General features: G+C 80.4%; 1 protein-coding gene across 1 annotated transcript; it reads right to left on the bottom strand.

Moving 5' to 3' along the window:
* Window positions 1-6: 6 nt before the first annotated feature.
* Window positions 7-13,964, bottom strand: GIGYF1 (GRB10 interacting GYF protein 1; the record flags this gene model as incomplete). The annotated part of the gene is given in 23 exon segments (XM_068929279.1): window positions 7-50; window positions 587-724; window positions 1,256-1,329; window positions 1,748-1,836; window positions 2,933-2,996; window positions 2,999-3,036; window positions 3,122-3,225; window positions 4,111-4,141; window positions 4,476-4,611; window positions 5,438-5,570; window positions 5,572-5,634; window positions 5,698-5,759; window positions 6,252-6,434; window positions 7,268-7,530; window positions 8,022-8,254; window positions 8,429-8,690; window positions 9,577-9,617; window positions 9,619-9,686; window positions 10,388-10,499; window positions 11,714-11,809; window positions 12,671-12,794; window positions 13,545-13,610; window positions 13,885-13,964. Coding segments are annotated over 22 exon segments (2,393 nt in total), but the record flags the coding sequence as incomplete, so codon positions are not given.
* Between the last annotated feature and the right edge of the window lie 1,685 nt (window positions 13,965-15,649).

Below are 15,649 nucleotides of genomic sequence, written 5' to 3' on the forward strand. Positions count from 1 at the left end.
CCCGGCCCCCCGCTCTGCTGCAGCAGCTTCAGCAGCTCCTGCTGCCGGCACTGCGGGCGGGAGGCGGGGGTCTGCCCCACGGACGCCCCGCGGCCCCCCGGGGCCCCCCAGCCCCCTAGACACCCCCCTAGGGACCCCCTAGAGACCCCAGACACCCCCCTAGGGACCCCCCTAGGGACCCCCTAGAGCCCCCCAAGACCCCCCCGGGACCCCCCAGCCCCTAGACACCCCCTAGAGACCCCAGACACCCCCCTAGGGACCCCCCTAGGGACCCCCAAGACCCCCCCGGGACCCCCCAGCCCCCTAGACACCCGCTAGGGACCCCCTAGAGACCCCAGACACCCCCCTAGGGACCCCCCTAGGGACCCCCTAGAGCCCCCAAGACCCCCCCGGGACCCCCAGCCCCCTAGACACCCCCCAGGGACCCCTAGAGCCCCAGAGACCCCCCAGCCTCGCACAGACCCCCCAAGACCCCCCCAGAGACCCCTCCCAGACCCACAGGAACCCCCAGAGGACCCCCCCAGGACCCCCAGAGACCCCCAGGGTCCCCCCCCGGGCCCCGAGACCCCCCCAGGACCCCCCCGACCTGCTTGCGCCAGAAGAGCTCCTCCTCCTGGCGCCGCTTCTCCTGGCGCCGCTTGCGCTGCTGCTGCTGCTGCTGCTGCTGCTGCTGCTGCTGCTGCTGCTCCTCGCGCCTGGCCCGCAGCTCGGCCTCGCGCCGCTCCTGCCGCCGCCCGTCAGCGCCCGCCCGGGGGGGACACGGCGTCCGCCCGGGGGGGACACGGCGTCCGGCAGGGGGGGACACGGCGTCCGGCCGGGGGGGGACACGGCGTGGGGGGACCCAGGTGTCCGGCGGGGGGGGGACACGGCGTCCGCCCGGGGGGGACACGGCGTGGGGGGACCCAGGTGTCCGGCGGGGGGGGGACACGGTGTCCGCCCGGGGGGGGGGACCCAGGTGTCCAGGCGGGGGGGGGATACGGTCTCCAGCAGGGGGGGACCCGGCGTCCGGCCGGGGGGAGGACCCAGGCATCCGGGCTGGGGGGGGACCCGGCGTCCTGCGGGGGGGGGGGGACCCAGGCATCCGGGCTGGGGGGGACACGGCGTCCGCCCGGGGGGGGGGACCCAGGCGCAGCAGGGACCCCGGCGTCCGGGGCGGCGAAGGAGCCCGGTTCAGGGATTGGCTCGGCCCGGGGGGCCCAGGCATCCGGGGGGCCCAGGCGTCCGGGGGGCCCAAGCGTCCGGGGGGGCCGCTCACCTTGTGCTGCAGCTGCAGCTGCTCCAGGAGGGGCGGGGAGCCGAGCGGCAGCTCCCAGAGCGCGGCCTGGCCGCCTGCGCGGGGGGGGCCTCAGTGGGGCCTGCGCGCCCCCGGCGCCCCATCAGCGCCCCCCGCCGCCCCCCCGCCCCCCCGGTGCCCCCCCGGACCCCACAGTGCCCCCCATGCCCCACGACACCTCCCGGTGCCCCCCCCGTGCCCCCCCCGTGCCCCACGGTGCCCCCCCGGACCCCACAGTGCCCCCCATGCCCCACGACACCTCCCGGTGCCCCCCCCGTGCCCCCCCGTGCCCCATGGTGCCCCCCCGGGACCCCACAGTGCCCCCCATGCCCCACGGCACCTCCCGGTGCCCCCCCCGGACCCCCCGGTGCCCCCCCCGGTGCCCCCCCGGACCCCACAGTGCCCCCCATGCCCCTCAGCACCTCCCGGTGCCCCCCCGCGCCCCCTCCTGCCCCACAGCACTGCCCCCCTCACCGGGGGGCTGCGAGCTCGAGGTAGGAGCGTCCCAGAGGGCCCCGGCGTCCGGCAGCGACAGCGACCGCAGCAGGTTCGGCTCCCCCGGCCTGCGGGTGCGGCGGCTCAGCGGGGCCCAGGCGTCCGGGGGGCCCCGGCGTCCGGGGGGGGGGGGGCGGAACCCAGGCGTCCAAAGGGACCCAAGTGTCAGGGAAGGACCCAGGCGTCCGGGGGGGCCGAGGAGCGTCAGTGAGGGACCCGGGCGTCCGGGGGAGCGAGGGGCGTCAGCGAGGGACCCGGGGGTCCGGGGGGGGCCGAGGGGCGTCAGCGAGGGACCCGGGGGTCCGGGGGGGCCGAGGAGCGTCAGCGAGGGACCCAGGCGTTCGGGGGGGCCGAGGAGCGTCAGCGAGGGACCCGGGCGTCCGGGGGGGCCGAGGGGCGTCAGCGAGGGACCCGGGCGTCCGGGGGGGCCGAGGGGCGTCAGCGAGGGACCCGGGGGTCCGGGGGGGCCGAGGGGCGTCAGCGAGGGACCCGGGCGTCCGGGGGGACCCAGGGGCGTCAGCGAGGGACCCGGGCGTTCGGGGGGACCGAGGGGCGTCAGACAGGGACCCAGGCGTCCGGGGGGGACCCAGGGGCGTCAGCGAGGGACCCAGGCGTCCGGGGGAGCGAGGGGCGTCAGACAGGGACCCAGGCGTCCGGGGGAGCGAGGGGCGTCAGCGAGGGACCCGGGCGTCCGGGGGGACCCAGGGGCGTCAGCGAGGGACCCGGGCGTCCGGGGGGACCGAGGGGCGTCAGACAGGGACCCAGGCGTCCGGGGGGACCGAGGAGCGTCAGCGAGGGACCCAGGCGTCCGGGGGGGCCGAGGGGCGTCAGCGAGGGACCGGGCGTCCGGGGGGGCCGAGGGGCGTCAGCGAGGGACCCGGGCGTCCGGGGGGACCCAGGGGCGTCAGACAGGGACCCAGGCGTCCGGGGGGGCCGAGGGGCGTCAGCGAGGGACCCGGGCGTCCGGGGGAGCGAGGGGCGTCAGCGAGGGACCCGGGCGTCCGGGGGACCCAGGGGCGTCAGACAGGGACCCGGGCGTCCGGGGGGCCGAGGGCGTCAGCGAGGGACCCAGGCGTCCGGGGGGGCCGAGGGGCATCAGCGAGGGACCCGGGCGTCCGGGGGGCCGAGGGGCGCGGGGCCGGGCCCCGGCGTCCGGGCGCTCACCTGGGTTTCAGGCCCTGCAGCTGCTGCAGGAAGGCGGCCAGCTGCTGCGGCGTCAGGTCCCCGGCGGGCGCCTTGGGGGCCACGGGGCAGGGGCCAGCGGCGGCCTGGGGACGGCGAGGGCTCAGCGGGGGGCCCCGGCGTCCGGGCGGGCCCCGGCGTCCGGGCGAGGGGCCCCGGCGCGCGGCCTACCTGCCGAGGAGCTGCAGGAACTGCTGGTGCTGGAGCTGCTGGTAGAGAGCCGCCGCCGCCGCCAGCTCCTGCTGCTTCTGGAGCCGCTCCTGGTCCAGGGGGCCCTGGGGGGGTCCCGGGGGTCAGGGGGGTCCCGGGGGGGTCCGGGGGGGCAGTGCGGGGCGCTCACCGGCGGGGGGGCGGCGAGGGCCCGGGGGCGAAGGGCGGCCGGGATTTCGGGATCCCCGGGGGCCGGCGGGTGCTCCCGGGGGCCGTGGCGGTTCCGGGGCGGGCCGGGGGGTCCCGGGGGGGCGCGGGGGGGCAGTGCGGGGCGCTCACCGGCAGGGGGGGCGGCGAGGGCCCGGGGGCGAAGGGCGGCCGGGATTTCGGGATCCCCGGGGGCCGGCGGGTGCTCCCGGGGGCCGTGGCGGTTCCGGGGCGGGCCGGGGGGGTCCCGGGGGGCGCGGGGGGTCCCGGGGGGGCGCGGGGGGCAGTGCGGGGCGCTCACCGGCAGGGGGGCGGCGAGGGCCCGGGGGCGAAGGGCGGCCGGGATTTCGGGATCCCCGGGGGCCGGCGGGTGCTCCCGGGGGCCGTGGCGGTTCCGGGCCGGGGGGGTCCCGGGGGGTCCCGGGGGGGCGCGGGGGGCCCGGGGGGGGCAGCGCGGGGGCGCTCACCGCAGGGGGGGCGGCGAGGGCCCGGGGGCGAAGGGCGGCCGGGGATTTCGGGATCCCCGGGGGCCGGCGGGGTGCTCCCGGGGGCCGTGGCGGTTCCAGGCCGGGGGGGTCCCGGGGGGTCCCGGGGGGCCGGGGGGGCGCGGGGGGGGCAGTGCGGGGCGCTCCCGGCAGGGGGGGCGGCGAGGGCCCGGGGGCGAAGGGCGGCCGGGATTTCGGGATCCCCGGGGGCCGGCGGGTGCTCCCGGGGGCCGTGGCGGTTCCGGGGCGGGCCGGGGGGGTCCCGGGGGGTCCCGGGGGTCCCGGGGGGGCCCGGGGGGGGCAGTGCGGGGCGCTCACCGGCAGGGGGGGCGGCGAGGGCCCGGGGGCGAAGGGCGGCCGGGATTTCGGGATCCCCGGGGGCCGGCGGGTGCTCCCGGGGGCCGTGGCGGTTCCAGGCCGGGGGGTCCCGGGGGGGTCCCGGGGGGCCCGGGGGGGCGCGGGGGGGGCAGTGCGGGGCGCTCACCGGCAGGGGGGCGGCGAGGGCCCGGGGGCGAAGGGCGGCCGGGATTTCGGGATCCCCGGGGGCCGGCGGGTGCCCCCGGGGGCCGTGGCGGTTCCGGGGCGGGGTGGGGGGGTCCCGGGGGGTCCCGGGGGGTCCCGGGGGGCGCGGGGGGGCAGTGCAGGGGGCTCACCGGCAGGGGGGGCGGCGAGGGCCCGGGGGCAAGGGCACGCGCCCCCACATCTTGATGACGTCGCCCAGGGGCTGGAAGGCCTCGTCGCAGCCCCGCTTGACCAGCAGCGCCATGGGGAAGTAGCCGGCCTGGAACCACTCGGCCATCTCCTGCGGCCCGAAGGGCCTGCGGGGGGGGGGGGGGGCGCTCAGGGGGGGCCGGGGGGCTCGGGGGGGGCTCGGGGCTTCCCAGGGCTGCTGGGGGCCGGGGGGGCTCACGGGGAGCCCGGCGGGGGCGGTGGGATGCCCGGGAGGGTGCTGGGGCGACCGGGGGGGGGTGTTGGGGGGGTTCCGGGGGGGTTGGGGTCCCTGAGGGGGGTCCCAGAGGCTGTTGGGGGGTGCAGGGGGGTCTGGGGGGCTCCCGGGGGGGTCCGGGGGGCGTTGGAGTCACCAGGGGGTTCCTGACGGGGGGTCCCAGAGGCTGTTGGGGGTGCAGGGGGGTCCTGGGGGGCTCCCGGGGGGGTCCGGGGGGTGTTGGAGTCACCAGGGGGTTCCTGACGGGGGGTCCCAGAGGCTGTTGGGGGGTGCAGGGGGTGCAGGGGGGGTCCTGGGGGGTCCAGGGGGGTTGGAGTCACCAGGGGGTCCCTGACGGGGGTCCCAGAGGCTGCTGGGGGGTGCAGGGGGGTCCTGGGGGGTCCCGGGGGGTCCGGGGGGGTTGAGTCACCAGGGGGTCCCTGACGGGGGGTCCCAGAGGCTGTTGGGGGGGTGCAGGGGGGTCCTGGGGGGCTCCCAGGGGGATGTTGGGGGGGTGCTGGAGGGGACTGGGGGTCCCAGGGGGGTCCCCAGGGGGGGTCTGGGGGTGGTGGAGGGGTCTGGGGGTGCTGGGGGGGTCCCAAGCGGGTGCCGGGAGTGGTCTGGGGGTGCTGGGGGGGGCTGGGGGTCCTGGGGAGTCATGGGGGGGGTGCTGGGGGGGTGCTGGGGGGGGTCCTGGGGGGGGTGCCGGGGGGGTCTCACCCTGCACGTGGCCCTGGGGGTCGCGGTAGAACCACTTGCGCGCGGCCTCGTGGGCCAGGGGCAGGGGGGCGGCGGGGTGGGGGGCGCGGGGGGGGCCGGGGCGGCGCGCCCCCCCCCGGGGCCGGGCCGGGGCCCCCCCCGAAGGCCTCGTCCTCCAGCGACGCCTCCTGCAGCGACGCCACCAGCTTCTCGGCCTCCTGGGGGGCGGCGGGGGGGTCAGGGGGGCCGGCGGCCCCGGCGCCCCCCCCCCCGGCCCTCACCTGCTGCAGGCGCCGCAGCCCCTCGTCGTCCTCCGCGTCGCCCGCCCGGACGCCTGGGTCCCCTGGGGGGGGGAGAGCGGGGTGAGTGGGGGGGCGCCCGGACGCCTGGGTCCCCTGGGTGGGGGGGGAGAGCGGGGTGAGTGGGGGGGGCGCCCGGACGCCTGGGTCCCCTGGGGGGGGTGGAGAACGGGGTGAGTGGGGGGGCGCCCGGACGCCTGGGTCCCCTGGGGGGGGGGGAGAGCGGGGTGAGTGGGGGGGCGCCCGGATGCCTGGGTCCCCTGGGGGGGGGGAGAGCAGGGTGAGTGGGGGGGCGCCCGGACGCCTGGGTCCCCTGGGGGGGGGGGGGAGAGCGGGGTGAGTGGGTGGGGCGCCCGGACGCCTGGGTCCCCTGGGGGGGGGGGAAGAGCGGGGTGAGTGGAGGGCGCCCGGACGCCTGGGTCCCCTGGGGGGGGGGAGAGCGGGGTGAGTGGGGGGGCGCCCGGACGCCTGGGTCCCCTGGGGGGGGGAGCGGGGTGAGTGGGGGGGCACCCGGACCCCTGGGTCCCCAGTGGTACCTGCGGGGGGGCCCGGGGGGTCCTCAGCAGCGGGGGGGCGGCGGCAGCGGGGGCCCCGGCGTCCCCGGGCGGCTCCTCCTCCTCGGGGGGCTCGGCGGGGGGGGCCCCGGGCGGCGGGGGGGGTCCCGGGCGGGGGGGGGCGGGGGCGGCCCCCCCCTCGGCGATGGGCTCCCGTGGGCCCTTCTGCGCAGGCGGCACCGCTGCCCCACGGCCCCCAGCCCCACGCCCCCCCGGCCCCCCCCGACCCCACGCCCCCCCAGCCCCACGCCCCCCCCGGCCCCCCGGCCCCCCGGTGCGGCCCCAACTGCTCCTGTTTCGTCCCTGCCCGACCCGGGTGCGCGTCCCCTCCGCTGCCCTCGGCCCCGGACGCCTGGGCCCCTCCTGAACACCTGGGCCCCTCCCGGACGCCTGGGCCCCCCAAACACCCAGGGCCCCCCCTCGACACCTGGGCCCCCCCCCCCAGACACCTCGGTCCCTCTTGGACACCTGGGCCCCCTCGGACACCTGGGACACCCCAGACACCTTGAGCCCCCCCCCAAGACACCAGGCTGCCCTGGATGCCTGGGCCCCCCGGACGCCTGGGCCCCCCCCAAACACCCTGAGCTCCCCCCGGACACCAGAACCCCCTGGACACCTGGGCCCCCCGGACACCTGGGGCCCCCCCCCAAACACCCTGAGCTCCCCCCGGACACCAGAACCCCCTGGACGCCTGGGCCCCCCGGACGCCTGGGCCCCCCCCAAACACCCTGAGCTCCCCCCGGACACCAGAACCCCCTGGACGCCTGGGCCCCCGGACGCCTGGGCCCCCCCAAACACCCTGAGCTCCCCCTGGACACCAGAACCCCCTGGACACCTGGGCCCCCCTGGACGCCTGGGCCCCCCGGACACCTGGGTCCCCCCCAGACACTCTGAGCTCCTCCTGGACACCAGACCCCCCCCGGCACCCGGCCTCTCTGGACGCCTGGGCCCCCCCAGACACCCCTGAGCTCCCCCCTGGACGCCTGGCCCCCCCGGACGCCTGGGCCCCCCGGACGCCTGGGCCCCCCGGACGCCGGTACCTTGAGGGGCAGGGAAGGCGCCGGAGGCGTCGAAGGTGCCCATCTCCTCGTCCTCGTCCTCGTCCTCGAGGCACCACTCGGGCAGCCCGGCCCGCTCCTCGGCCGCGGCGGCGGTACCGGCGGCAGCGGTGGTGGTGGTGGCAGCGGCGGTGGTGGCGGCGGTGGCGGTGGTGGCACGCGTCCGCCGCCGCCCGTCCCGGCCTCCCGCCAGCGCGGACCCTCTGCCGGCGGCGTCACCGTCACCGTCACCGTCACCGTCACCGGCGGCCCCCTCCCCGGCCACCGCCCCCCGGGCCCCCCCGCGTCCCGCCCCGGGCGCCCTTGGGACACCCCCGTCCGTCACCCCCTCTGCCACCCACGGGACGCCCTCGCTCTCGCCCCCCCCCCGCGTCCCCCCCCGGAGCACCCTTGGGACGCCCCCGTCCGTCACCCCCTCCGCCACCCACGGGACGCCCTCGCTCTCGCCCCCCCCCCCGCGTCCCCCCCCGGAGCACCCTTGGGACACCCCCGTCCGTCACCCCCTCCGCCACCCACGGGACGCCCTCGCTCTCGCCCCCCCCCCCCCGCGTCCCCCCCCGGAGCACCCTTGGGACACCCCCGTCCGTCACCCCCTCCGCCACCCACGGGACGCCCTCGCTCTCGCCCCCCCCCCCCGCGTCCCCCCCCCGGAGCACCCTTGGGACGCCCCCTGCCCCCCCGGCCCCCCGCTCACCGGGGCTGGTGGGGCGCCAGCGCTCGCCCTCGCGGTCCCGGTCGCGGGGGGGGGCGGCCGGGGGGGCGCCGGGCGCCAGCTGCCCCCCGCCGGGCGGCCCCCGGCCCCCCCCCCGTCGCCCCCCCGCCGGCGCCCGGCTCCTCCCGCAGCGCCCGCCAGTTGGTGCTGTCCGAGCGCGCCGCCTCCCGGCGCCCCCCGGCCCCCCCGGCCCCCTCCTCGGGGGGGGCCCCGTCCTGGGGGGGGGACACGGGGGGTCACGCGCTGCCCCCCCCAGACCCCTCCTCGGGGGGGCCCCGTCCTGGGGGGGGGGGACACGGGGGTCACGCGCTGCCCCCCCCAGACCCCTCCTCGGGGGGGCCCCGTCCTGGGGGGGGGGGACACGGGGGTCACGCGCTGCCCCCCCAGACCCCTCCTCGGGGGGGCCCCGTCCTGGGGGGGACACGGGGGTCACGCGCTGCCCCCCCCCAGACCCCCAGACCCCTCCTCGGGGGGGCCCCGTCCTGGGGGGGGACACGGGGGTCACGCGCTGCCCCCCCCCAGACCCCCAGACCCCTCCTCGGGGGGGCCCCGTCCTGGGGGGGGACACGGGGGTCACGCGCTGCCCCCCCCGGCCCCCCCGGCCCCTCACCTGCGTCGCGCCGCAGCGGCTTCTCGAAGCGTCGCTCCCCTCTGCGCCCCCGGCACCGGCGTCAGCGCCTGGCGGCCCCCCGGCCCCCCCCGGCCCCCTGCTGACCCCCAACTCCCCCCCAGTGACCCCCAACTCCCCCCCGGCCCCCCCCGCCCCCTGCTGACCCCCAACTCCCCCCCAGTGACCCCCAACTCCCCCCCCGCCCCCCTGCTGACCCCCAACTCCCCCCAGTGACCCCCAACTCCCCCCCACCCCCCTGCTGACCCCCAACTCCCCTCCAGTGACCCCCAAGTCTCCCCCTGGCCCCCCCAAGCTCCCCCCCAGTGACCCCCAACTCCTCCCAGTGACCCCCAACTCCCCCCCGCTGACCCCCCCGCCCCCCCGCTGACCCCCAACACCCCCCCAGTGACCCCCCACCCCCCGCAGTGACCCCCAGTGACCCCCAACTCCCCCCCACTGACCCCCCACCCCCTGCAGTGACCCCCAACTCCCCCCCAGTGACCCCCAACTGCCCCCCCGCTGACCCCCAGCCCCCCCCAGCCCCCCTAGTGGCCCCCAACTCCCCCCACAGTGACCCCCAGCCCCCCGCCGTGACCCCCAGTGACCCCCAACTCCCCCCCCACTGACCCCCCACCCCCTGCAGTGACCCCCAACTCCCCCCCAGTGACCCCCAACTCCCCCCACTGACCCCCCACCCCCTGCAGTGACCCCCAACTCCCCCCCAGTGACCCCCAACTCCCCCCCACTGACCCCCCACCCCCTGCAGTGACCCCCAACTCCCCCCCAGTGACCCCCAATTCCCCCCCCGCTGACCCCCAGCCCCCCCAGCCCCCCCAGTGGCCCCCAACTCCCCCCCGCAGTGACCCCCAACTCCCCCCCGCCGTGACCCGCACCCCCCCGCACCCCCCCCCCCCCCCCCGGCCGGACCTGTCGTCCCAGCTCTGGCTGCGGTGGACGTCGCGGGGGGCCGCGGGCGAACGCCCCCTCGGCCTCCTCCGCCCCGCGCGGGTAGAAGCCCCCCTCGGCCCGGCCCCGGCCTGCGGCGGCCCCGGCACCGCTGCCCCCCCGGCCGGCCCGCACGGCCCGGGGGGGGGGGGCACACGGTGGGGGGGGGGCGTGGAGGGACCCGGGGGGGTGCGGGGGGGCGCGGGGGGGCGGGGGCACACGGTGGGGGGGGCGTGGAGGGACCCGGGGGGGCGCGGGGGGGCGGGGGCACACGGTGGGGGGACACAGAGGGACCCGGGGGGGCGCGGGGGGGGGGACGCGGGGAGGTGGGGGCTGCGGGGGGCTGTGGGGGGACACAGAGGGACCCGGGGGGCCCGGGGGACGCGAGGGGGATGCAGGGGGGCACGGGGGGGGACCCCGAGGGGACCTGGGGGGGCGCGTGGGGGGACACGGGGCTACCCAGGGGGACGTGGGGGTACCCGGGGGGGCCCGGGGGAACCCAGGGGGAGCAGGGGGACACGGGGGGGGTGTGGGGGTACCCGGGGGGGACCCGGGGGGGCGCGTGGGGGACACGGGGGGGTGCAGGGGCACCTGGGGGGGTGCAGGGGGGACCCGGGGGGGACCCGGGGGGACCCTGGGGACCCGGGGGGGTGCAGGGGGACGCAGGGGGACCCGGGGGGACGCGGGGGGACCCTGGGGACCCGGGGGGGTGCAGGGGGACGCAGAGGGGGACCCGGGGGGACGCGGGGGGGCGCGGGGGGGGGCGCGGGGGGGCACCCAGGCCCGCTCCTACCTCGGCTGCGGGCGCTGGGGCGGCCCCGGGGGCCGATGGCGGCGGCCCCCCCCCCGGCCTTGCCGGCCAGGCGCAGCACGGCCGCGCTGTTCACCGACAGCGAGAAGGTCCTCTGGGGGGGGGGGGGGGGTCAGTGCTGCGGGGGGGCTGCCCGGGGGGGGGGCTGCCCCAATGCGGGGGGGGCGACTACCCTGGGGGGGGGGCTGCCCCGGGGGGGGGCTGCCCCAAAGTGGGGGGGGCGACTACCCTGGGGGGGGGGCTGCCCCAATGCGGGGGGCTGCCCCAATGTGGGGGGGGCGACTACCCTGGGGGGGGGGCTGCCCCGGGGGGGGCTGCCCCAATGTGGGAGGGGGCAACTACCCGGGGGGGGGGCTGCCCCAATGCGGGGGGGCGACTAGCCTGGTGGGGGGGGCTGCCCCGGGGTGGGGGGGGCGACTAGCCTGGTGGGGGGGGCTGCCCCAATGCGGGGGGGCGACTACCCTGGTGGGGGGGGCTGCCCCAATGTGGGGGGGGCGACTACCCTGGTGGGGGGGGCTGCCCAATGGGGGGGGGGGTAACTACCCTGGTGGGAGGGGCTGCCCCAATGTGGGGGGGGGGGCTGCCCCCGGGGGGGGGGCTGCCCTGGTGGGGGGGCTGCCCCAATGTGTGGGGGGGCAACTACCCTGGTAGGGGGGGTGCCCCAATGCGGGGGGGGCAACTACCCTGGTGGGGGGGGGGCTGCCCCAATGTGGGGGGGGGCGACTACCCTGGTGGGGGGGCTGCCCCAATGTGGGGGGGGGGGCGACTACCCTGGTGGGGGGGGCTGCCCTGGTGGGGCGTGGGGGGGCTGCCCCAATGTGGGGGGGGCGACTACCCTGGTGGGGGGGGCTGCCCCAATGTGGGGGGGGGCTGCCCCGGGGGGGGGGGGCTGCCCTGGTGGGGGGTGGGGGGGCTGCCCCAATGTGGGGGGGGGCAACTACCCTGGTGGGGGGGGCTGCCCCAATGCAGGGGGGCGACTACCCTGGTGGGGGGGGGCTGCCCCGGGGTGGGGGGGGGCGACTACCCTGGTGGGGGGGGGCTGCCCCGGGGTGGGGGGGCTGCCCTGGTGGGGGGGGGGTTGTTCAGGGGGGGCCGGCTTCAGTGTGGGGGACATAAACTACTCCAGTTTGGGGGGGGGGGGGAACTGCCCGGGGGGGGGCGACCACCCCACGGCGCCCCGAGAGCCAGCGACGGCCCCAGCACCCATGGGGGCAGGGCGGTGCCGGGGGGATCGCGCCCCCCCCCCTCCCCGGTGCATTGACCCCCCCCGGGGGGATCGCGCCCCCCCCCGCCGTGGGTCCCCCCCACCTGCTCCTCCTCGGTGAGGGGCAGCAGGGCCAGCGGCGGCAGCGGCTCCTCCTGGGCGATGGCGCCCAACTCCCGCTCCCGCATCTCCTCCGGCGCCTGCGGGGGGGCACGGGGGGGGCATGTGGGGGGGGGACACGGGGGGGGGGGGGCGACCCGGCCGCCCCCTGCCGCCCCCGGGTCAGTCGGACCCCCCCAACCGCCCGCAGGGACAGCAGCAGCCCCCAAACCGCCCCCGGGGTGACGGGACCCCCCCAAACCGCCCCCAGGTCAGCCGGACCCCCCCAAACCGCCCCCAAACCGCCCCCGGGGTGACGGGACCCCCCCCAAACCGCCCCCAGGTCAGCCGGACCCCCCCAAACCGCCCCCAAACCGCCCCCTGGGGTGACGGGACCCCCCCCAAACTGCCCTCAAGGGTGACAGGACCCCCCCAAACCGCCCCCAAACCGCCCCCGGGGTGACGGGACCCCCCCAAACCGCCCCCAGGTCAGCCGGACCCCCCCAAACTGCCCCCAAACCGCCCCCGGGGTGACGGGACCCCCCCAAACCGCCCCCAGGTCAGCCGGACCCCCCCAAACTGCCCCCAAACCGCCCCCTGGGGTGACGGGACCCCCCCCAAACTGCCCTCAAGGGTGACAGGACCCCCCCAAACCGCCCGCTGGGGTGACGGGATCCCCCCCAAACCGCCCCCAGGGTGACAGGACCCCCCCAAACTGCCCCCTGGGGTGACGGGACCCCCCCAAACTGCCCTCAAGGGTGACAGGACCCCCCCAAACTGCGCCCTGGGGTGACAGGACCCCCCTAAATTGCCCTCAAGGGTGACGGGACCCCCCCAAACTGCCCCCTGCGGTGACGGGACCCCCCCAAACCACCCTCAGGGGTGACAGGACCCCCCGGCTGCCCCCTGGGGTGACGGGACCCCCCCCCGGAGGGTGACGGGACCCCCCCGCGGGCGCCCACCTTGCTGCCCTGGACGTAGAGCGCCAGCATCTCCTCGCGCCCGTAGCGGTGCTCGGCCCGCCGGGGGGGGGGCGCCGGGGAGGGCGGCGGCGAGGCCGGGCCCCCCCCCGCCAGCGCCCGCAGCCTGCCGCACCCCGTCACCGCCTGCCCCACGGCGGGACCCCCACGGCCGCACCCCCCCACGGCGGGACCCCCCCACGGCCGCACCTCCCCACGGCGGGACCCCCCCCACGGCCGCACCCCGTCACCGCCTGCCCCACGGCGGGACCCCCACGGCGGGACCCCCCACGGCCGCACCCCCCCACGGCGGGACCCCCCCCACGGCCGCACCCCGTCACCGCCTGCCCCACGGCGGGACCCCCACGGCGGGACCCCCCACGGCCGCACCCCCCCACGGCGGGACCCCCCCCACGGCCGCACCCCGTCACCGCCTGCCCCACGGCGGGACCCCCACGGCGGGACCCCCCCATGGCCGCACCTCCCCACGGCGGGACCCCCCACGGTGGGACCCCCCCCCATGGCCGCACCCCGTCACCGCCTGCCCCACGGCGGGACCCCCCCATGGCCGCACCCCCCCCACCCACAGCGGGACCCCCCCACGGCCGCACCCGCACCCCACGGCCGCACCCCCTCCACGGCGGGACCCCCGTCACCGCCTGCCCCACGGCGGCACCCGCGCCCCACGCAGCCCCGAGTGTCCCCCCGGCCCCACGGCTGCCCCAAGCGCCGCCTCCCTCCCGTCCCCGTCCCGTCCCGTCCCCGTCCCCGTCCCGTCCCCGTCCCCCTCCCGTCCCCCTCCCCACCCCGTCCCCCTCCCCTGTCCCCGTCCCCCTCCCCACCCCGTCCCCCTCCCCTGTCCCCGTCCCGCACTCACCACTCCGGCCCGAAGTTGAGCGTTTCGGCCGCCATCGCCGGGGTCTCGATCGGCTCCTGCACGGCCCTGGGGGGAGGCGAGGGGGTCGGCGGGAGCCCGGGACCCCCCCGACCACCCCCGGGACCCCCTGACCGCCCCCCAACTACCCTGAGCCCCCCCCGACTGCCCTGGGACCCCCCGACTGCCCTGCAACTACCCCTAGACCCCCCCAACTGCCCCTGGAACCCCCCAACTGCCCCCCAACTACTCCGCGACCCCCCCGAGTGCCCCCTGACTACGCCACGACCCCCTTGGGACCCCCAACTGCCCCGGGACCCCCAACCGGCCCCCCCAGGCTCACCCCGAGGCGGCTCCGGCCCGGCCGGGGGCACCGGGGCTCCGCGGGGGGCAGGGACCCGGCACCGGGCTCCGGCGGCACCTGCGGGAGGGACCCAGGCGTCCGGGGGGGCCCAGGCGTCCGGGACAGGGGACCCAGGCGTCCGGGGGGGCCCAGGCGTCCGGGACAGGGGACCCAGGCGTCCGGGGGGGGGACCCAGGCGTCCGGGGGGGCCCAGGCGTCCGGGACAGGGGACCCAGGCGTCCGGGGGGGCCGAGGCGTCCGGGGGGGGGACCCAGGCGTCCAGGCTTGCTCCAAGCCCCGCACTCCCACCTCCCCGTCCCGGACGCCTGGGTTCTCCGTGGGGGGGGGAGGGGGGTGTTGGGGGTCACGACCCAGGGGTCGCCATGGGGATGCGGGGGGGGGGGTTGACCCAGAGTCACCATGGCAACCGGGGGGGTCTCTCGAGCCGCCGTGGCGACAGGCCCAAGGGCAGCGGCGGGCTGGGGGGGCGCCTCCATGGCAACGGCTGCGGGGGGGTTCCAGAGTCTCCATGGAAACGGGGGGTCTAAGGTCATCATGGCGACAGGTGGGGGTGCTCTAGCGTCTCCATGGAGACCGTGGGGGGGTTCCAGAGTCACCACGGAGACGGACGAGGGGGCGGGGCGCCGAGGGGGTTCTAGAGCCTCCGCGGCCAGGGCCCAAAAAGGGGGCGGTTCTAGAGTCTCCATGGCAACAGGCGGCGTGAAGGGGGGCGGGGGGGGGTTCTAGAGTCACCATGGCAACGGGCCGGGCCGGGGGCTGTAGAGCCACCGTAACAACAGGCCTGGAGGGGGGCGGCACCGGGGTCTCCATGGCGACAGGCCGGGGGGGGGCTCTAAAGTCATCATAGCAACGGGCCTGGGCGGGGGGGGGCTCCCCATGGCAACGGGCCGGGTGGGGGGGTCTCCATAGCGACGGGGGGGCGGGGCCCCGAGGGGTCTCCGCGGCGACGGGGCCCGGGAGGGGGAGGGGGGAATCCGGGGTCTCCATGGCGACGGGGCCCGTCCCGTCCCGCCCCGCTCCCGCGCCCCCCGCCCCCCCCTTACCGGCGGCCGGGGTGGGCGGGGCCGGGGCGGCGGGGCGGGGCGGGGCCGGGCCGCGGGGGGCGGGGGGGCGGGGGGGGCTCCGGGTCTCGCGCCGCTGCCGCCGCCGCCGCCGCCGCCGCCTCGCCGCTTGTTTGTGTTTGTAACCAAGATGGCCGCCCCGCTCCGCGTCACGTGACGGGGGAGCGCGGGGGAGGAGGGGCGCGGCGTCACGTGACGCCGGAGCGCGGGGGAGGAGGGGGCGCGGCGCGGCGTCACGTGACGCCGGAGCGCGGAAGGCAGGAGGGCGCCCCGCCCCCCGCCGTGACGTCGCCGCCCCGCCCGCCTCCCGGCCCAGGCCCCGCCCTCCGACGGCGGCCGTGACGTCAGCGCGGGCGCGATGACGCCAGAGCGGTGCGGGGGGTGGGGGGGGGCGCAGCGGCGTCACCGGCGCGCGCGCGCGACCGGGGGGGGGGGGCCCTTCTCCGGCGTGACGTCACCGCCGGCGTCAGCGCGCAGCGCCGGGTCAGGGGTCAGCGGCGGGCTCCCAGGGACCCAGGCGTCCGGCGGGGGGCGGGGCCAGCGGCGGGGCCACGCCCCCGGAAGCGGAAGCGGCGGCGGCGGCGGGGACGCGCCGAGGTGCGGGGCGGGGGGGGCGGCTTGGGGGTCCCAAGGGCAGGTTGGGGGTTTTAAGGGCATCTTAGGGGTCTCTGGGGGCGGATTGC

Source organism: Struthio camelus, unplaced genomic scaffold (assembly GCF_040807025.1).
Source record: "Struthio camelus isolate bStrCam1 unplaced genomic scaffold, bStrCam1.hap1 HAP1_SCAFFOLD_139, whole genome shotgun sequence".
NCBI classification, from domain to species: Eukaryota; Metazoa; Chordata; class Aves; order Struthioniformes; family Struthionidae; genus Struthio; species Struthio camelus.